This window comes from Terrapene carolina, unplaced genomic scaffold (genome assembly GCF_002925995.2).
Source record: "Terrapene carolina triunguis isolate 2854851 unplaced genomic scaffold, T_m_triunguis-2.0 Scaffold613, whole genome shotgun sequence".
NCBI classification, from domain to species: Eukaryota; Metazoa; Chordata; order Testudines; family Emydidae; genus Terrapene; species Terrapene triunguis.
Window position 1 is genome coordinate 2,518,717 of NW_020664964.1, and position 23,043 is coordinate 2,541,759.

At 42.6% G+C, this 23,043-nt stretch overlaps 1 protein-coding gene across 1 annotated transcript in view; it reads right to left on the bottom strand.

The window, feature by feature from the left end:
* Positions 1 to 22,694, bottom strand: part of GABBR2 (gamma-aminobutyric acid type B receptor subunit 2) — an 860,826-nt gene extending 838,132 nt beyond the window's left edge. The window contains exon 1 of the mRNA XM_026659240.2: positions 22,527 to 22,694. Coding sequence (XP_026515025.1) covers positions 22,527 to 22,679 — 153 coding nt within the window. The 5' untranslated portion in view covers positions 22,680 to 22,694. The remainder of the gene's footprint in view (positions 1 to 22,526) is intronic.
* Between the last annotated feature and the right edge of the window lie 349 nt (positions 22,695 to 23,043).

Consider the following 23,043-nt stretch of genomic DNA (forward strand, 5'->3'; position numbering starts at 1 on the left):
TACAGCTTTTAGATTCAGGAAGGGGACATGTGTGGTTAGGGCACTGGTGTGGGTGATTCAATTTCAAGTCCCTGTTTCCCTGATTTGGAGCAGAATTTTTCATCTCATATTACTCTGGATCAGGCAGAGCAGAGATTTGAACCTGATCTCCCACACCAGTGCCCTAAACCACCAGGCTACAGAGTGTGAGAGTCTCTTTCATTTGATTAAAAATGCTCTCTCTCTCTCTCTCTCTCTCTAATCGGAATGTAATTTTAACTTCCAACATAAATCAGTGCTTTAATTTCACTTTTGTCTGCTTAGGGGGATCTCTCTCCTGCCACCTTCATGATCTTGCAAGTGAGAGAGGGGATTCAAATATTTGGGATGAATCAAATTTTGAAGTACTACAACTACAAGTGTCCCTTCAAATGTCTTTACACCTAACTCATCAGAACCTCCAGCTCTTGTACATCTCTCCATCACTGGTTATATGGTCTAGCAAGCTATCCTTACCCAACAATGCCTCATGCACTGACTGCCTCCCCTTGTGACAGACACACAGCACATCTTCCTCTTCTTCCTTCTCTAACAATGACTTTCCCTATGGTAACTGTTGATCTGTGGAGCTACCTTCAGAGGAAGCAGGGGGAAAAAAGCACAGAGATACACAGATAGTCCAGAGAGAAAGGACTATTCAGTAAGGCTCAATGATTGTGGAGGGACACCCTCCAGGTACCATAGCAAGTAGGAGAAGTACTGCTGCCAAGTTGCCTCCAGAGTGCTGAGTGCAGCACTGGATGTATGACTTCCCCAACTCACTAATGTAATGTTGCTAGCTCCTGGGATTAGAGGCAGAGCCTCAAGGCTCCATCCAACAGGCCAAGCTCAGGCAGAAAGCCAAATGGTAGCGGAGAAAAGAAAAACAAAACACAACAAACACATTTATCAAGGACTGAAGCTGGCTTGCTATGAGGGGAGAATTCCCAACACATGGGCAATTAAAAATGCAGTGGAGAGCTTAAAAGTATGTGATCACATACTATTTAACATAAAACCCTGTAAACATTACCACATCCATTTACCTGAGAATCCTTTAATGTTACCTGGAGTTCATAGTTCTTCAAAATCCATGAATGCCTGTATAAATGTTCCAAGGCTAAATGAATAGCAGGTAACACTCCTGCTGTTAGATTTCTCTGGTCTGTTATGCAACTGACGGGTAAAAGCCCAAGAATAGATAGGCGAGTACGATCCCGTTCTTCAGAACATCGGATTATTAGCAGCATGTAAATTACCAGAATCTTCCTCCTCCATTTCCAGAAAACCATCTTTCCTAGTCTCTCTCTGTGTCTTCCTGTTTCCCCTTGGAGCATTCATCCCTAGAGAGAACAGGCCTCAGCTTCTCTCTCTGCCAGACATTTTGCAGCTTTCTTTTATCTTGGTCAGTTATGTCCCTCTGAGAAAGGAGCTAATTGTTATTAAAGGATAAAGAGCTCTCCAAGGCTGGCTTTTCCAATTTGGACAGTAATCCTGCTCACAGCAGTGCTGTGAATCAATACTTCACAAGAATAATCTTTAGGCAAATTGCTCTGCCAAGTCTAATTTTAAACATGTGTCATTTCAGACATTTCTTTAGCAGAAATAATCATCCATAGTTGACAAATCTATAAACAAATAAGTATAGTCATTCTTTTAAAATCTGATATTCTATTAGTTGATCCAAATGCTAGTATATTGAAATATTATTTTCAGTGCCTCTTCATGCTCTCACATATGCAATATTGCTTCAGTTTGTTTTATTTTGTATAATTTAGCTATCAATCGTTGTTTCAATTTACATTATATGAACCAAACAGAGAATATGTAGCGTTGTACATGGATAATATCTTATATGCTTCCAGAAAGGAATAAAATAGCTCAATCACAGTTGCACATCTTGGGCCTGATTCTATTCTATCAAGATGTGGAGAAATTGGAGAGGGTCCAGAGAAGAGCAACAAGAATGATTAAAGGTCTTGAGAACATGACCTATGAAGGAAGGCTGAAAGAAGTGGGTTTGTTTAGTTTGGAAAAGAGAAGACTGAGAGGGGACATGATAGCAGTTTTACGGTATCTAAAAGGGTGTCATAGGGAGGAGGGAGAAAACTTGTTCATCTTAGCCTCTAAGGATAGAACAAGAAGCAATGGGCTTAAACTGCAGCAAGGGAGGTTTAGGTTGGACATTAGGAAAAAGTTACTGTCAGGGTGGTTAAACACTGGAATAAACTGCCTAGGGAGGTTGTGAAATCTCCATCTCTGGAGAAATTTAAGAGTAGGTTAGATAAATGTCTATCCGGGATGGTCTAGACAGTATTTGGTCCTGCCATGACGGCAGGAGACTGGACTCTATGACCTCTCGAGGTCCCTTCCAGCCCTAGAATCTATTAATCTATTCTCCCTGCACACCCAAAACTTCTGTTAAAGTCAATGGGAACTTTGCATGTACAAGGAATGCAGGTTTGACCTTCTCTCCTGCAGTGTTCACCCTTAAATCTTGATGATTGCTTTGGATAATATCTTAGATATCTAAATAATTTTACTTCGGTATCTGCAGTAGTCTTAAGGAACACCCATAAGTATAAAGAAGTTATAAACCCTGAGGTAATCATAGCTATTTATCTAAAGAAAAATTGGCAGATTTTCAGGGCAATTACTGTAATTATAAATAGATCTGGGTGGAAAAGATTTTTGCCATCCTGCAAAATTTTTTGGAGATTCCAAAAAAAATTCCCATTCCAAGTTGGGACAAAAAAAAATAATTTTAGTCTTGAAAATGTGCATGAACCAAAAATAAAAAAAATAAAAAAAATTCAGGTTGGCTCAGTGAAAATGTTTCATGTGGATAACTTCAAACACATTTAATTTTGATTTCAACCATTTTTAATTGTTAAAAAATACTATAATTAGATTACATTTCTAAACAAAAAGTAATTTTGGATGAGAAAACCAGAATCTCATTTTGAAAATGTTGAGACAAAACATAGACAACTTCAAAACTTTTTTCAAGAAATCTCTCTAAACCAACCCTTTCCCACAAAAAGTTTTCATTTGAATGAACTGGCATTTTCTGACCAAAAAAACACCACCATTCATCAAAAAATCCCCAACCATCTCTAATTGTAAACATCCTAATTTTTGGTAATTGCATTCTGTACATTGGATGACCCAATGTACAGAATATGCTTTAAATAAAATTATGTTAACTTCTAAATATCTCAGCTGGAAGTGATAAAGAGCTAGATAGCATTTTAACAGCTATCCCTGAGTAAAGGGGTAAGGCATAGCTGCACTGACCCAGGAGGAGCCCAGGGAACAAACTGTGCTTCAGTTTACTGCTGGAGCTGACCAGTAGCCAGTTATTTCATACTGACCCTTGCACCAACTCTCTTGTCCTGGTTAGGGTGACCAAGTGTCTGGTTTTTGACCAGAACACCTGGTCGGAAAGGGATCCTGGCAGCTCTGGTCAGCAGGGCCGCCCAGAGGATTCAGGGGGCCTGGGGCAAAGCAATTTTGGGGGTCCCTTCCATAAAAAAAAGTTGCAATACTATAGAATACGATATTCTTGTGGGGGCCCCTGCGGGGCCTGGGGCAAATTGCCCCACTTGCCCCCCCCCAGGCGGCCTTGCTGGTCAGCACAGCTAACAGGGCCGTTGACTATCCGGTTGGCGATGCAACACAGCGGGGCTGGCAGGCTCCCTGCTAGCCTCTGTGCTGCGTGGCTCTCGGGAAGCAGCCAGCATGTCCCCTCTCCGCCTCCTACACATAGGAGCAGCCAGGAGGCTCTGCGTGCTGCCCCCGCCCCAAGCGCCACCCCCTGAGGGGGCGGTGCCTGCGGACGGAGCAGTGCACAGAGCCGCCTGGCCGCTCCTCCCCATAGGAGCCGAAGGGGAGGACATGCTGGCTGCTTTTGGGAGCTTTTTGAGGTAAGCACCGCCCGGAGCCTGCAGCCCTGAGCCCCCTTGTGCCCTAACCCCCTGCCCTAGCCCTGATCCCCCTCCCATCCTCTGAACCCCTCAATCCCAGCCCAGAGCACCCTCCTGTACCCCAAAGCCCTCATCCACAGCGCCACCCCAGAGCCCGCACCCCCAGCCAGAGCCCTCATACTCCTCCCACACCACAACCCTCTACCCCAGCCCAGAGCCCCCTCCAGCACTCCGAACCCCTCAGCCCCAGCCCAGAGCCTCCTCATGCACCCCACATCCCTGCCCCATCCCAGAGCCCACACCCCCAGCTAGAGCCCTCACCCCCTCTCACATCCCAACCCACTGTCTCAGCCTGGAGCCCCACCACCCCCGCACTCTGAACTCCTCATTTCTGGCCCCACTCCAGAGCCCGCACCCCCAGACAGAGCCCTCACCCCCTCCTGCACCCCAGCCACCTGAGCCAGCCTGGTGAAAATGAGCAAGTGAGTGAGGGTGGAGAGAGCAAGAGACAGAGGGAGGGGGGATGAAGTGAGCGGGGATGGGGCTTTGAAGGAGGGGCAGGGCATGGGTGGGGCCTCGGAGTAAAAAGTTGCAAGTAGAAAATTGGCAGCCCTAGACCTGTGCTGGGAAGAGCAGAGCCCACCTATTTTTTATTCCTCTCTCACCTCCCCCAGGCTCAAGCACAGGGTGAATGGAGAGTACAGAGTGCTCAGCCCTGCTCTTCCCCAGCAGCCTTGCTGACAGCCTCGATGTGAGGCAGTATGGGGAAGCATGCAGGGCAGGGAGAAGAAGGGATTTACTCCTGTTTATGTCCTTGCCTGACTGCATAGAGCTAGGCCCAAATCCAGCACAACATTATTGGAACCCTCTCACTGAGTAATTTAGAACATTATCTGGTCAGAACTCTACCGAGTATGCAAGGACGGATCAATCCTGCATTAGCAGGGGAATAGATATAATGATGCTATCGGTATTTTCCTGCTTTTATCCCAATGATTCTATAATCGGATTATTAAAAAAAGAGTTTTTAAAACTTGGGGGAAATTAACCCTTGAGCAGAGGGCTGGCACAAGGCCAGTTTGCCACTTAGTCATACTTCAGGACTTTTTATACAGCTTAAGTGGGATTAACTTGTGCATAGACCTTGTGGTAGAACCTCTTTACCAGGGTTAATCAATATTGCTAACTCCAGGCATTCAAAAATTATGAATCAGGCCCCCCCAAATTCATGATTGGTTTAAAAATTATGAGGCGGGAAACTGGGTCTCTTTTTTATGCAAAAGGATTGAAATGTGCATGCACAAATATTGGGGGTATGATCTTACCCCACATATATGCAAAACTGGTCTTCATTCAAACCTTCACTCTTCTTGGCCTGTGCTATCATCAGGTCTTTTTAGCTAGGTCATCAGTGTGGTCAGATGTTAGGCTGCTTGTGTGGGTTCTCCCTGTGTGCTGTCCCAGTGTTGTGCAGGCAGCTGGCACAGCAGATCTCGAGCGAACCGCCCAATGACCACAAGATCGGTTAAGGTACTAAGGCACCCAGTCCGGTTTATTGTCAATGAAGCACGGTCCTAGCTCCCCGAATCAATGTCTACAGTTATACTAGCACATCAATGTATGCCCGTGACAATGGACGTAGCTCAGTGAATGGTGGGACTTTCCATTCCCCCCTCGGCTGACCAAAGGATGGGTCAGTGTGTTCCTGTTATCTTTGGAGAATGTGCTGGTATTGAGGTGTTCTGGTACCATCCTTCTGGAATGTGCTTGCGTGAGTGCTCTGTGCCCAGCACCTCTTAGGAATATGTGTTTTTGCAATATCAGCCCTGTGCTTGCCAAATTCTGTGAGCAGGGCCTGCCTCTTGCTCATAACCTGCGTTTGCTTCATATCAGTAAAGTTTTGACCACTACTTTAGTTCAGGCCTCATACCAGGCCTCTGATACAAGGGCTTATGTCTCGGCTCTCTTCCTACTACACCTCTATTGGCAGAAAGAAGGACAAAATGATTCACCAGTATGACCTCATGTTTTCTGCAACATATCACCCTGATTTCAGAAGAACCAGCTCATTAGCACTAAATTTTGCAGAAAACTGAATATTGCGGCATTGCCCCAGTAGCATTCCAACAGCTACATTGCAACTCATATTATCCTCCTGTGCAAGAAAGTAAGAATGAGTAAGAACACACACATACATCCGTACGTAGGCTCCTCACATCTTAGGTCCAAGTATTTTGGAGTAAACGAGACTACTGGCTGACCAGAATAACTGCAACAATGTGAAATAGGTAGCAGTTTACTACCGGCATAAGCCAGTAGTAAAAACTACTACTACCATAAGTAAGGGGCAAGCAAGAGAGGAATTGTGACTCGTGTATCTGACTCACAATGCCTCTCAGGGCTACTTCTCATTTGGTGCACTGTATGCACCACACCTTGCTCAGGGCTGTACCTAAACTCACACTCTTGTCCTAAGCATATGGCATGATGCCTGGTAAACAAGGAAGATAATGCTGGAATTTGAGCTGTGTGGAAGTCTGTGTCTGTGGGCTTAGTTGTTTGCTTTAATAACCACCTTCTGTTTAAGAAAGAAATATACAATGACATGGAGGCACCTTGTTCCCCATCATTTAGGGCTTAAAGAAAAGTGCTGCTGTTTTGACTTCAGCACATAACACTTGAAATTTGTAGCAGGTGATGTGTCTGTTTAATAGATTAAAATTGCCCAGTGTCAATCTTGTGTTGTACCTATTGTGACAAAGCTCTGTCCTTGTCTCCGTGGGTCCTGCATTTCCTGACGGATTTCACTAGCCTCAGAGGCTCACTGTGACCCTCCCCTTTACCCTTCTCTCTCTCTAGAGAGAAGGGTCACAGTCTACTGAGCCATTTTCATCATAAGCCAGCAAGGGAGGTGAGGAGAAGCTATCCTCCCTTGCACAGTCTCTGTTGTCTCCCAGTCTCAGTGATCAATCAGGGGCAAAGGGGGATGGGGGAGAGAAAGAGCCTGGGCCCGCCCTCTACTCCGGGCTCCAGCCCAGGGACCCTAATAGTATCAGCTATGGTAGCTGACCTTTTAGGAACAGGACACGTACAAGTCCTTGGGCTACTTCCCCACAGCAGCCCCCACTTCACCCTTACCTCAGGGCCTCCTTCCTTGCACCTAGTATGGTGTATACAGCTCAGTCTCTCCAACAACACAACTTCTTACAGCTCCTGACATGCACGCCCACCTGACTAACTGGGAGGATCTTTAACTAGTTTCAGCCAGCCCCTGATTGGCTTCAGGTGTCCCAATCAACCTAGTAATCTCCACTGCCTTCTGGAAAGGTCTTAATTGGCCCCAGGTGTCTTAATTGACCTGGAGCAGCTGCCATTTACTTATCCTGGTACCAGGGATTTGTTTAACCTGGGGCTAATATATCTATCTCCCATTACTTTTCTATAGCCATCTGGCCTTGCCCCGTCACACTATGTATTACAACCTATAGCTCTGTTGAACTGGGAGAACAAATCATGATTCTTGAAAATTATTTTTTCAAATCTTTGTTGCTCTTCATTAAAAAATATATCTACACTAAAAAATCCTTTTCTGAAAATGGTTTTCAGCAGTGGATTCTGGTACTGAAAACTGTTTCAGCAAATGTAACTTCCACCAAGAAACACTGTACTGAAACCAATCCAAGAAACACTCTGGGAGGTCACCTTCACTTGCCCCTTTTTCCTTAAAAACAAGTTCTGCTCTGATAAGTGCCTATACAAATAGAATAATGGAATTCCCATATTTATTGTCTCTCCATTACTCTACATCACATTTGATCATTTTGCAAGAAAAAGGTGGTGGTGTATTCCACCCTACCCCAGCCCTGCAAACTATGTTCTTTCCATCTCATTTAGGGTGACCAAATGTCCCGATTTTATAGGGACAGTCCCGATTTTTGGGTCTTTTTCTTATATAGGCTCCTATTACCCCCCCCCATCCCTATTTTTCACATTTGCTGTCTGGTCACCCTAATCTCATTCACCATCACCACAAATAAAGATTCTACAATTGCATTTTAGTTAACATTCTGCTGATGGTGCATTAGTCAGAAAAGAATTAATCTTTGCAGTTACTAACAGAAATAAAAGGTAGCAAAATTTTTGTTTTCATTAATGTAAGCATATATGAATGAATATGCAGTGGGGGCAAATCTGGGGATTCAGAGGTATCATGGTCACATAGCCACTTTTCTGGCCATAATTTCACTTTAACTATTTTTCTTTTCCAGAATTGACTGGTTTTACTGATTTTATTTTGACATAGTTGTCAACTTTCAATAAAATGTGTTTCCTGCCAGGAATAGTTAGTCACCTAACCAGAATTTATTTTCCTGTTTCAGATCTTCATAGATGTTTGCTGATACAATTAATACTATTATCTGTGTATCAAAACAGATGTCCACAACTTTTCACTTTGCTGAATTAACTAGCCATAGGTGCCATCCATGTAGTTGAACACATAGATTTGCCCATCAGGAGTAGGAAAATTTGCTCATAATACATAAAACACCTGTAAAGCATATGTTTTACCTTAGTCAAGAGAATTTTCTCAACTGAATTTGCTATACACACAGAATTTTTTTCCACAGTCATGAGCAACTGTCAAATCCTAATCTAACAAATGATTCACTGTATGTGCTTCCTAAATCTACTTCTCAAATTTGAAAGTCAAATATGTTAATTTTTGGAATTATGCTAATTTTCAAATAAATTTAAACTAAAGACCAATTAGGCTACTCATGTTTGAACGAATATTCCCCAAAATTTTTAGCTGGCTTGAGCAAACAATTTACTTATTTTTCTTTCGGGATAATCACTAAATTTTTGCTGAAGCTAATTTCCAGCCTTAGGAAATTAGTCACTGTTAGCATTTCTTTTGTGTGACGTCACATGCACGCATAAAGAACGAGGAGTACTTGTGGCACCTTAGAGACTAACAAATTTATTTGAGCATAAGCTTTCATGGGCTAAAACCCACTTCATCAGATGCATGCAGTGGAAAATACAGTAGGAAGATATATATACACAGAGGACATGAAAAAATGGGTGTTGCCATACTAACTATAATGAGAGTAATCAGTTAAGGTGGGCTATTATCAGCAGGAGAAAAAAACTGGACACAGTCCAGTTTAGAAGTTATTAGCTCATGTAAAAGTTTGACTATATATTTAAACTGCAGCTATGTGTCATTTCATGCTCCCACACAATAGTTTCTCCCCTCTTGAGGACAATCCATTAACATTTAGAGGGATGTTCCCATCCCACACTGATGCACTGGCTTTTTTCAAAGCAGATTATCATTAAAACTGGGAGAAATGTTTTGGCAAATAATTTATTTGCCAAAAATAGCAGTTTTCGGTCAATTGAAATTGTTTGGGAATTTGGGTCAAAGTCAGCAAAAAGTTTCAGCTGAAAAAATGGGGGGGGAAATCCAAAAAAGTCAAAATGTTTCAACATTTTTCTAAATGAAACATTTGGACTTTTCACTTCACCAAGACATTTCATTTAGAAATTTAGCTAGATTTAACCAAAATAAAAATACCCCAAAAAGGTTAATAAAAATCACCCAAAACCAAAATGAAACATTCCATTTTGGATCAACTTAAATGAGTCTTTCAACTTGAAACAATTTTTTTTTTTGTTTCAATGAGAAAAAACAAAAGAGTATTCATTTGGGTTGATCTGAAATTATTTGTTTTTCCGGTTTGGTCACTAAACTGAAAAATCAGTTATTCACTCTGCTCTGATTATCATTCACCCCCTTTGTATCTCTGAGTTTCATGTTTAATTGCTTATTTTAATCAGGGTATGGCATACTCACAGGTCCTTTGAAGCCCTTATTATCTAACTCTAATATGATTTATTTTTGATGGTAACTCCGATTGTCACACCAAGATACATCTTCCTAGGGTGACCAGACAGCAAGTGTGAAAAATCGGGACAGGGGGTGGGGGGTAATAGGAGCCTATATAAGAAAAAGACCCAAAAATCAGGACTGTCCCTACAAAATCGGGACATCTGGTCACCCTACATCTTCCTCCCATGACAGGAGAGGAGACACTATCGAGATTAAGCCACTCCTGCACAGCTCTGCTCTGTGTGTGCTTCAGCTTTTCAGGAGACAGCTGTTCAACTGAGAAGCAGCTGACAGCTGGTGCAATGTTCCTCTAAGGATTTACTTTCCACACTACTACCCAGAGCAATTGGGCCTGCCTGTAGGCCAGAGAGCTTCATCTGAAGAAAGCAGAAGAATCTGTTTTTGCTGCACACACAGCTTCTGTTGCCGCCTAACAGGTGGCACAAGGGTCTATCTCATCTCCTCTCTGCTGAGCAACACGCTTGAAGTAGAAAGGTGATATTACCATTGTAAATGGCATTAGTGAGACCATTACTAACACAGTGTATCCAGATCTGGTATCCACACTTTGAAAAGGATGTTGACAAACTGGAAAGGGTTCTGAAAAGATCTACAAGAATGATTCAAGGTCTGGAAAACCTGCCATAGAATGAGAGACTAAGGCATTTCAATCTATTTCATTTATCCTGTGCTTACGCAGAAGGTCAAACTCAATGCCCCTTCTGGTTCTAAAATGTATGAATGATTGGAACATAGACTTTTCCAACTCTAGGATGCAATCAGTGGAGTAGAGCGGGATCAGAGTGAAAACTGCAGAAAGCATGACTGCAAGCCATCAGTGGCCTGTGATTTGTATATTGAGTAATAAGGCTCTAGGGACATAAGACTCTTACAAAACAATATTTTTGCTACAGTCATAAAAGTCACTTCTATCAGCATAGGCTATGGAAATAATTACCTAATGATTCTATGCCTAAAATGTATATGTTAATTATGAAATTAAACTATGCCTGATCTATAAAGATCCCTGCATCTAGTATCTTGTGAAAGTAAAATAATGTGCAATAGTTTCAAAGGACATTTTATTTGCAAGACTTTGATTTAGAAAGATACTACACTGATTTAGTTAAGTCAAACAATTTAAAAATTTAAGGTAAGAAACTGAATGCATTTGTTCTTAATTATAAATTGCATTTCTGTCTCCTGCTCATAGTGCCATCTTGCTCCTAAATAACTTTACTGACTTTTACAAATGTTGATTACCCAGCAGCTCCCACTGATGTCAAGAGGAGCTGCATATTACTTAGCACTTTTGAAAATCAGGCCATTTATTTAGCAGCCTAAGGACTTGTCTACATAAGGGTACGTCTATACTTACTTCCTGGTCCGGATGTAAGCGATCGATCTTCTGGGATCGATCCCGGAAGTGCCCGCCGTCAACGCCGGTACTCCAGCTCGGCGAGAGGAGTACGCGGCATCGACGGGGGAGCCTGCCTGCAGCGTCTGGACCCGCGGTAAGTTCGGACTAAGGTACTTCGAATTCAGCTACGTTATTAACGTAGCTGAATTTGCGTACCTTAGTCCGAAGTGGGGGGTTAGTGTGGACCAGGCCTAAGAAAGATACTCTGGAATAAGGTAAGGTAGGGTCTGAATGCAAAGTGCAATAGCCATTCTGGAATAACTCCCTGTGAGGACACTCTTATTCCAGAATAAGAGTGCCTTTTTCTGGTTTATTTTAAGAAACTTCCAAAGTGAATTAAACTAAATCAGAAAAAGGCAGAATACCAATGTCCACATGGCAGCTTTTCTAGAATAGCTATTGTGGAATAGTTCATTCTGCAATAGCTCGTCTGGTCAATTTCCCCATGTACACAAACCCTAAATCATGTAACAAGTATTTAACATCAGATTGAAGTGACTAAACTAGATGTTTGGACCTGTATCAGTCACTATCCTGCATGTTTTGCTACATTCCATAGATCCTTTCTGTCTCTTACTTACTCCCTGCTTTCTACTATTGGTAAAGCAGTAAAATGCAGTGTCTAAGTGGTGGAGAAGGAATGTATGATAGTGGTTGTTAAAGCACAGGACTGAGAGTCGGGTATTTTGAATATTATCCCTGGATGTGCTATTGACTTGCTGTGTGATTTTGGGTAAGTACTTATTCTCTCTGGGTCAGCCTTGGCCCTCCCTCCCCTTCCTCTGGACCATGCAATTGATTCTCATTTAAAATTCTCTGGATGGGGAAGAGAAAGAGAGAGAGAGTTGGGCCCTCTGCTTTCTGTAAATAAAGATACCCACACTTCCCCAGACTCACAGGACTCTTGTGAGATTGAAATCATTAGTGTTTCTAAAGAATTGTATGATTCTATGAGGAAGGCCCTATAGGAGTGCAGAGTATTAATATTATTGTAGATATTTGTGTGTATTTAATACATTTTCCACTGATAACATTGAAAGGACATGTGAGTAAATATACCTGAAACTGATAAAGTTTGAAAAATATACAAATTACTTCCATGTTGTGTCACTTGAGTTTTAATCTGTCAACGTTTAATCTTCATATAGAGTTGAAATTGTAAAGAAAAATATCTATTGAGTATTAGCTCTTTATTAGGCAAACACTAAATGTCTGCTAGGGCAGGTACAGTAAACAGTGGAAAGGACGTTAATTAACATCCCAAAAGGAGCCTTTTACAACATTTCCCTGAGGGAGAAGGATGCAACATGTTTACAAAGAGGCTTACTGTGTATACACTCCTTTACAGGAATTTTGTAGATCAGTGAAACTGTAGAGGAAACTGGAACCTGCCCTGTGTAACCAACACAGGAATTATAATGGAGAATGATTTGGGAGAAAACAGAAAAGAGTCAGACCAATATCCCCTGGCTAAAGACACTGAAGTGATACCATTTTGTGAGGGAAATGGTATGGTAAGTAAAGCTATGATACTAAAAAGGTGCTGCAGGGCAATGATGAATTAGGCTCACAGTGTTTGGTGCTTTAGCCAACCTGGTAAAAATGCAGGGGACTACCGCAAGCAGTGAGTCTATTAATTAACAACAATCCACATGGTTTCATGAAAAACAGGCCTTCTCAAATGAACCTGATATCACAAGTCTGGCTAATTGTGCTAATATAATATACTTGGACTTTTGTAAAACATTCTATATAGTACCACATAGCATTCTGACTGAAAAACTGGCACTGTTCAAGATCAATGGCACCCTTTAAATTGATTAAAAGTGGCTAATTGATATATTAGAAATGTTAATGGTGACTACAATGAGTGGGGGTGTTTCTAATGATTCTTGGCCCAACACTATTCAATATTTTTATCAATAATCTTCAAGAAAATACAAAATTGTTGCTGATAAAATTGGCAGATGATGCAAAGATTGGTGAAGTGGTAAATAAAGACATGGATTGCTTGTCAACTGAGCACAATCAACAACATGTTTTAATACAGCCAAATGCAAGGTAGGGTGACCATACATCCCGTTTTGACCAAGACAGTCCCTTTTTTAAATCGTGTCCTGGCCATCCTGACTTTTTGGTAAAAATGGGCATTTGTCCCATTTGCTCTTCCCAACTTGATCAGTTGGCAAGAGCAAATGGGACAAATGCCCACTTTTGTCAAAAAAAGTGGTGTGCGGAGGAACGTGGATGGGGGTGAGCGGCAATGCCAGCCCTGCGCGGGGGGAAGGCAGGGCTCAAGTGGAAGGCAGGCAGGGCTCAGGTGAGCAGCGACGTCAGCCCTGCATGGGGAATGGGGGGCAGGGCTCCGGCAAGTGGCTCGGGCCAGCCCTGCACGGGGGCAGGGGGGTTCTTGGGGTAGCCCCACGTGATGTCCCAAAGAATGTAGGCCAAATTTACATGATGGAGGGACTGTCTTCTGGAAAGCAGAGATTCTGAAAAGGAGTTGGGCTATCATGGTAGATAACTAAGTGAACATGAGCTTCCAGTGTGACGCTGTGACTAAAAGATGTAACATGATACTTGGGTGGAATGGGGTAACTACATCCCAGCTAGATGGGAGGGAGTTCTAGGGAGATCTCAATATGGAAAAGTTGACAGACACTGATCTACCACATAAAGTCCCTATAAGATCCAGTGGCTGGAAGCTAAAGCCAGCAAAGTTCAAAATGGAAATAGGATACAAATTCTTAACAGTGGTGATAATTAATCACTGGAAAAACTTACCAACGGGTGTGGTGAATTCTCCATAATTTGGAATCTTGAAATCAAGATTAGATATCTTTCTAAAAGATATGGTCTAGTTCAGCAGTTCTCAAACTGGGATCCGAGGTCTCCTGGGGATCTGTGAGGGTACTCCAGGGGGTCCGTGAGTCATGTCTGGGGCCGCAGGCCCCACTGATCAACTCCTCCCCCTCCCTCCCAGTGCTTCCTGCATGCCGTGGAACAGCTGATCAGTGGCGTGCAGGAGGCGCTGGGAGGGAGGGGGAGGAGCGGGGATGGGGTATGCTTGGCGGAGGGGGCAGAAAGAGGCAGGGAAGAGGAGGGGCAAGGGAGAAGCAGGGGTGGAAAGAAGAGGGGTGGGGCCTTGAGGGAAGAGGTGGAAGTGGAGGCTGGATACCCCCGGGGAAAATTAGAAGCCAGCTTGGGGAACCACAAAAAATTTTAAATAAAAATGGGGGTCCTCGGGTTGCTAAAGTTTAAGTACCGCTAGTTCATATAGGGCTAGGTGCAGGAATCTCTGGGTAAAATGTATGCCCTGTGTTATGCAGGAGATCTGGTTAGATAATCATAATAATCCCTTCTGACCTTAAAATCTATGAATTAGTTAGGAATGGTACAAGGTCTTTGCAGAAGCATCTAAATTTTCTAGTACCAACCCTTAGCCCTCAATGCTCAGCTTTAAAAAAATAATTACCCCATAATCTGGGACTTTATCTGCCCTGGAGTCCCCGACAACAATTTTAAAGTCTATGTGATCTAGCCCTGACATCATAAGATTTTTGTTAAAATTACATTTGGCTGGGAGAGGGGACATTACCTTCACATTTTGTTAGATTTCATTTCTAGCATTTGGTAATAGTTCTTTACCAAATGCTATTAATTAAACCTGCCAGATGGGAAAGATTAAAAACAGCCCAAAACTAATATCTTAAAGTCAAAATGACAGATATTCACATGCCCCAAGTCCCTCCCTATCAACCCCAGATTTGGGATTGTGGATTAGCGCTTATTACATCACATGAAGGTGGAGTGCCATGTCTCTCACAGGGCCCAATTCTGCATTCCATCTTGGTCCCTTTGCATTACTCCAGTGATGCAAAGGGGCTGCCAACCCAGCAGATCTTACCAACTGGAAATTCCCTGTGCATAGACGGAATCTCTGCGTGGCAAAGAGGCTCTGTAACATCCCCCTTGCAGACAACATGGGGGGAATGGCATGGAGCACATAAATATGACTGAAGCTATATTCCAGCCATCCCATATTGCCAGAAGAGCCCTTTGGGACACAGGAAGCTGGGCATAAATAAGAGCAACCCTGATGCTGCTCTAACTTAGTCCAGGAGCCAATCTAGTGCTCTGCCAGACCCAGAACTGAGGAACTGCAAAGGTGATGCAAACATCAACCTCACCTCAAGTTATGTGCAGCTTTGCTGGGTCCAAGAATCAGGCCCACAGCATATCTGGCTTCTTAGATTTTTTGAGAATCTTTTAGTATTTTGTAGGATTACTAGTACATGAAAGGTATTCACTGCACGTAGCAGTAAGTTCCAAAAACTCAAAACATTCAGATTTTGCCCTCTCATTCTGGTGTTCTGACACTGCAGGGTTAGGGTAAGCTTGACACACAGCTCCAAGAATGCGGTCTTCCACATTCTGAAGTTCAGGAGCCACTGCTGGTCATTCCAGGTCTCCACAAAGATCCAGTCCCATAATGAAGTGTTTATTGGGTGGCACCAAACATGCCACTCTGCTGAGTGCAGCTGCTCCATGAATAAATCCAACAGGAATGGCCGAGTGGCATCAAAGGATGGGTTCTCTTCTGGCAACTCCCTCCACCTGCAGATTCCTCTAGTCAGCACTTCAGAAGCAGTGCTGCAGCTTCTCCATAGTAATGAAGAGGAGTTCTGCAGTTCAGAGTTGCATGGGCACCAACTGAATTCTAACAAATGATGGATGCTCTCAGAATTCCCTCAAATGCCAATAGGAATTCCATAATATGCCCTAAAAATTGCCCACAATGCAGTGATCCTGGAAGTAATACAAGGGACTCTGGAATACCTTCCCAAACTCTCCATCATGCTGAAATCATTGGTGGTGCTGTGTGGTTACAAGTCTTGAAATGTGATGCTGCTTGTGTCTATTCAGCTAAATCAATTTAAGTTGTATCAGTGCAACTTCTGCATGCAGACAAGCCCTAGGAGATTTAATAAAATATTTCCATTGCAGCTCCCCACCCTCCACCCCACTTCACCCTTTTTATAGCAAATATTCTGTTATACCCAGGATTTCATCCCATTTTTTTTGTTCACACAAGCAGGAATTCTGCTTTTGTTTATATCAAGCCCAGAAATAGCAATTCCTCCCCCCTTTCATCATTTGAAGCTCCTTTCTTGATGTATTCGTAAGACAGAATAACTTTACACTATAGAAGAAGTCAATGTACTGTTTGAAGCAGAGTTCTCTGCACAAGCCTGTGATATCATCTTAGACAGAATGATGAGCTCTGAGGCTCATATGAAATCTAATAGGCATGTGCCAGAAAATGTTATGTTGGCTGTGTGCATGTTGGCAGGGAAACTCAGGGATGCACCTTCTGCAAGTCAGGGATTTATACCCAGGTAAGGAGCACTGCCCATCTCTCTCCTTTCCTCTCACTCACCTGAACACCAGTGGAAAAGCAAGCAGAAAATTAGAGCAGCCAATTAACTATTAAGTGTTCTTATGTTTGGAAAATCCTGAGAGAGAAAGACAGAGAGAGACATCCCAGAGGTAGTGGTAGCTAGGAGAAGCCTTAGCATTATGTCTCTATTGGAGTGACATCAAAAGATAGCTGAAGAGGCCACAGACTACTTTTCAAAATCATTGTATAATAATTATTAGTGCTAAGCGCCAAAAATATGCTCTAGTTATTGCCAAAATAACACTGCTATTCACAATTATTCATGCACATTGCAACTTAAGTGTAACTGTAGTTTAATGTATAGGACGCTGCAGTAAGTACCTATATCAGAAAGTACAAATGGCTATTTAACAATTACAGTGTAATGGTGGTGCTCTCCTAGGTGGGATGTGTACCCAATAATGCCCCATCTTTATTTCTGAGTGTAATCTATGCTAGTATCAAATGCCACTGAGGACAGAGAAAAAATGCTTGTTAGTTGCACCTTCAGCTCACATCTCCTTTCTTATCCTTAGGCTTCTCCCTTGTATTCTCCTGACCACAGCCCTTTATGAAACAAATGGAGAGAACACTTTTGTCTGTCCCCTTTTGATTGAGATTCCTGAATGGAGATAAGGGTCCAGATACCTTTTCCTTTTTAACTACCTCGCTTTTGAGGTTAAAAGGATTTGCTCTGTTTGGACTGGCCTGTGAGAAGTTACCAAAACCAATCTATGACTGATATAGGCTTCTTAAAATTAAACAATTTATTGAAAATAGAGAGAAATTTTTAATAAAACAAAAAGATATGTGCAGAAAATATCTACATTTTAATTGTTGATAAAATAGATTAGATAAAGTACTCTCTGCTTAGTTACAGAATAAGAGAGGGAAAATCCATTATATTCTTAGAAATTCAGCTTTTCTCTTAGACCTTCTTGGACCAACAGCATGAGACATTGTCCTTTCTGGTTGCAGTGATCTGCCTGCTGTGCCAAGACCTGTTTTCCAAATCTTTGGTTGGTGATTCAGTTTGTGTTAAAGAACATTATCATAACAGGGTGAGTTACGTCAGAATTTCCACAAAGTACTCATAGATTAAGTGTAGTATCTGGGGAAAAATGAAATTATCTCAGAGCTCTGTACAATGTTATTGTCCCCTCTTTCTGATAATAATCCCCCCTACTTCTGAAACAATCCCCCACCTTCTTGGCTCCAAATCCTGTTTTAAGTAATTTTGATCTTCAAAAGACAAAATGATTGAATTCTGACTTGCACATCCATTATTCTTGGCTATAGGTGTTAAGGCTTCATAAACTTGCAGTCTGTCTATGCCACTTTGTGTATTGGGGGTCCAAGAGACAGAAAGTATATTCCTCATTAAGGGGCTATGTTCAAAGGCTCAAAGGGCAGGCAGGCACTCAACTCCCATTGAAAAATCAGTGGAAGTTGGATGCCTGACTCCAATCTCTAACTTTGAAAAATCTCTCCCTATAACACCTCTTACCAACTTTCACTTGCTATGAAACTAATATTAGTGACATATACTACATTCTCTGTCACACTGCTCAGTTCCTTTATGTTAGGGTTGTTTATTTCCCTACAAAATTAAGTTCTACTCTAGAAGCTGAATGAATGTATAACCAAAGGGAGAAAAAAAGAAGAAATACACCTTAGTTACTGGTCCAGAACTGAGAAATGTCAAGTTTCCTCAACTCCTAAAACCAGATCCAAAGCTCTTTAAAGTCAGTAGACTTTGGATCAGGCGCCTAGAAAGCAGAAGACACTCAGCAGCTCACTTTATTTGGCCCTACATTTCTAAAACAACATAAACAACAAAATCTAGCATGGCCAAGAAGGGTCGTATACAAAGCCTATTGAAAACTCAATGGGAGTTTGGTCACTCACTTAATCCTCAATCCTACAAACACTTACACTTGTACTTAACATTATTCACATGAGCAGTTGTAGTAGTACCCATGTGCATAAAGTTAAAAACATGCATAAGTGTTTGCAGGATTGGATCATTAAATTGGAGCAGGAGCAGGCTTTTGATTTCCCTTGAAACAACCTTTGCATTTTCATAAATTTGCTTGATCACATTTTGCTGAGAAAATATAGTACACAACCCCATCTGGCATGTGCCCCAGTTCGGCAAAGGACTTAAGCATGTGCTTACCTTTAACATATTTAAGTGCTTTGCTTAAGAGGAGTGGGGTTAATCATATGCTTAAAGTTAAATATGTACTCACTGCTTTCCTGAACTGTGGCCTAATTGAGAAAGTGCCTGGCAATGACTTGAATATAAATCATTGCATTTACAGTAAATGTATTCTTATATATTACAGAAATCACAAGCAGTAAATTAACAATACTCATTTAACTTGCCAGAAAAAAATCTGAATATATAAATGCTTTAAACTATATGTCAATCCAACCTGAATTAATTTAATTATTTTTCATGGGCTTTTCATTACAACTTTGTAAAAAAATACAATATATTTCAATACTTAAACAAAGTTGTCTCAAGGGGGATTTTGTAAAAAAAAAAAAAAAAAACAATAAAAAATGTTTAAGATTCCAAAGCATTACCGTATGTAGACTTAAGTATTATAAATGCACTTATAGTATGTCTCAATATATTAAAAAATCAGATTCTTTCACTTACTATCAAGCCCTGCATTCAATGTTCTGTTTCCCCTTTAGGAGATTATGATGGCCCTGTATCTGTGATGTATGCAACTGTTATGTCCTAAGAGATGCACACTCCCTGGTCAGTGATTATGTCATGAATAGAATGTAGGTCTCCTGCTCTAACCAACAGACCACATATTTTTGTCAAGCTCAGCAGCTGGGCAAGGACTGAGTGGGCCTGGTAATTTAACAACACTATCACTCACGTTTTGTCCACATTAGAATTAAAACAGCAGCTGAGTAGTATCAAGAATCCTGCACTGGCATAACTAAAATTTAGAGGATAGACCGACAACTTTTTCTCGGGTGCTGTCATTCTGGTACCTTTCATGAGTGCTAAGTTATTTAATTGTGACTGTTACGCACACAATACTGATCAAAATATGCTATGCATTTTCTAAACACAGAAAAGACCATTTATATTTTAATAAAATTAAAATAATGTTAACCTGTTCACATGGTACATACATGTGTCAATTTATTACAGTCCCAATTAATTCTATAGATAACCTCATTCTATCTTCACTAATTGAAGGACCTAAAAATGTATCAATTAAAACAAGCACAGCCATTCTCAAAATCAAATCTGCACTTTTTTTACACTGTACCCATTAGAGGATTGTATATCAACTCTCCTATACATTAAGATGAATTAACATCCTATGATCATTGAGGGCTAGTTGATATTCAGTGTTTCCCCAGGTCATTGCTAGTAACAATCAACGGGAATTCAAAGCTACATACCAGGTTTATGACAGGATCCTATTTCTTAATTTCTCTGGAGCATTAAATAGTAAAAGTGGAGTTTTTTAACAAGACTGTTATTCAACCACTGAGAAATAGAACCTGTTTTCTAAATACTTATAGTGTTAGCTTTCTAGTTCAGAAAGCAAATTCTGTGTTAATAAATAACATACATATACTAGACAAATGTTTTGAAGTTTATATAAAAGTGTAGCAGCTTATTGAATATTATTGGATCCTTATATGTAAAGGGGAAATCTTGTCCAAGTTTGCCTAATTTCTTTTCTTTACACATTTTTTTATAATAATACCATCTTTAGGAGTCATCAGTTTATATAGGATAATGTAGAGAAGAATGAATTAGTAAAATTGTGAGTATTTCTGACAAATATCGTGCTTATATAAAATCAGGTATTGCCATTCAGAAAAAAAACCCACAATCCTTTTCATTATCATTACACAGTTCACTGGCATTCATTTTCTAAGGACAACTAATGACTATCTTAGGCTCATCATGTCTGTATTCTATTTCGACATATCATTTGCATTAATACAAAAAATGCTGCCTTAGAATATTTGCTTAGCATTTGTGTCTTCAATTATATGCATTTCCCCTTAAAGAGATCTGAAAAATTACTATGCTAAAGATAATATAGTTTTATGTAAATAAAAAGCAGGAGCTACAGAATAAGAGATTCCCTAAATAATTTCTGGATTAGACATATTACAATGAAAGCAGCCTATCCTTGATGATTTCAGTTTATTTCTCAGATTCTGGGGACAGAGTGGGAGAAAACAGGGGTTTTTCTTAAAACAAATTAGGACAGGGAAGATGTTCAATAGTCAATTGCTTTACCAGGTTTGTCTTGGAAATGGATATCAGACACCAGTATTACACAAGAAATGACTGCCATCTTCAGGAAAGGTTCAATACTGAATCAGCATTTATTCGATACAAACACACGTTTATTAAAGTTGTGACGAAAATCAAGTGTAATTCAGCAAAAAATAATTAGCAAACCCCACATCCCTCTATAAATTAAAGAGAACGAGAAATTCCTGTACCAAATCTGACATCGTTTCCTGCCCAATGCCCTCCTCCAGCCTCAAAGAAACAAATCTGAAACATAGGGCTTTTAGGAATTATGTGTGGCATTGACACAACACAGAGAAACTGCAAATTTAACTCTTTGTGAACATCCGCTGCTTTGAATTCACAACACTGTATTCATGCTGTCACCCCTGAAATTCCCCTGCATTCCTTAACGGTAGTGTGTGTGTGTGTGCGCGCACCACACGCAATTGATACGACTACATAACCTATTAATCGTAACGAATGGGATAGTGAGGACAAGGAGATGTAGATCTCTACATCAAACAGGGTAATGCTTACGCTGAATAAATCTGCGAGAACTAGAAGACGAAGCCGTGTTCACATCCTTACTTTGCATTCACCCTCCAAATACACCTCTGAAAGGACGTCCCTGCCTGCTCAGGCCGTGCAAGCTAAAGCTGAAATGTGACAAAACCCACAAGCTCTTTTTCCCACCTCCTCACAGTGCTTCCTTCAGCTACATCAATTTCCACTCAAATCCAAATGCTGCATTTTATAAATCCGGATCTCAGGGCCAGCTCATGGGGGGGGGGGGGGGGGGAAAAAAGGCCGTTGACGTGCATCTGTTGCTTAATAAATCGAACCCACTCTGGAAAAGAGAGACAGCCTGAGGTTCTTAACGTAGAAATCACCAATTAAACCCATCCTTCTACAGGCTTATGTCACGAAGAAGGGCAACAAACCCAAGCTATCACACAACCTAGCAACCCAGACACCTGCCCGGCCCAGCCCCCACCTTGTCACCGTGCCCCCGTCTTCCCCAACAAGCCAGCAGAGGTGGTATCGGCCGCATTCTGCTCTCAGCGACACCGCTATAAAATGCGGAGCAAGCCCATTGATGCCCGCAGACCTGGTCCGGCCGTGCCCTGGTGTCACTGAGAGCACAATATGGCCCGTCCGCCCCGCTGCCTGCCTCTCCACCACCGCACCCTGGGTATCTCGCCGGAGTCTCGCTCCATGGCAAAACACCATTTGCAGCCCTAAACATCTGTCGGCTGTTTGCACTCCGTGTTGACACACAAGGCTGATGCCCGGAGCACAGCTCGCGGGTCAGGCCAAGTGGGGAGAGCAATCAGCTGCGCATCAACCTGTCCGCATGCCCCAAGGTCCGGGGCTCTGGGAGCTGTGGGGGAGGGGGAATGTCCTTCCCTCCCCGAGCACCTGCCGCATCCCCCGGACTTCCCGGGGCACCTCCCCTGCACACCCCAGGCAGGCGCGGGGAGGGGGCAGCAGGCTGGCACTGAGAGGCTGCTGCCGGAGAACGGCATCCCTACCTCGGTGTCATAGAGCCGGAGGTCCAGCGAGTAGGGGTTGAGCAGGGACTCGTTGCGGATCTGATCCATGGCCAGCTGCACGGCGGGCAGCACGCCCCGGCCGATCTTGCTCTTCTGGTCCTCCTCCAACTGGCTGAGCGGCATCAAGCCCATGATGGAGATCGGCGTGGTGGCGTTGGGGGGCAGCCCGGCCGCCCCCCGGGAGTGCCCCCGCGCCCAGCCCAAGCACAGGAGCAGCAGCAGTATGGCAGGGCAGGCGGCGGCCGCGGCCGCGCGGGGTCTCTTCGGGGAGGGCGGCATGCTGCGGGCGGCGGCGAGGGCGCGGGCTCCCTCACGCCGGGCGCATCGCTGGGTGGCCGCTTCCCCCGGCCAGGCAAAGGGCGGCGGGGATGGGCGCGGGCAACGCCGGGCTCTGCTGCCCGCTCGGCACCGGCACCCCCGGCAATAATCCTCCTGGCAATGGCGCCTCCTACTCCCCAGGTCCGCCCGCCGCAGCCGGCCGCGGCAAGGCGCGGAG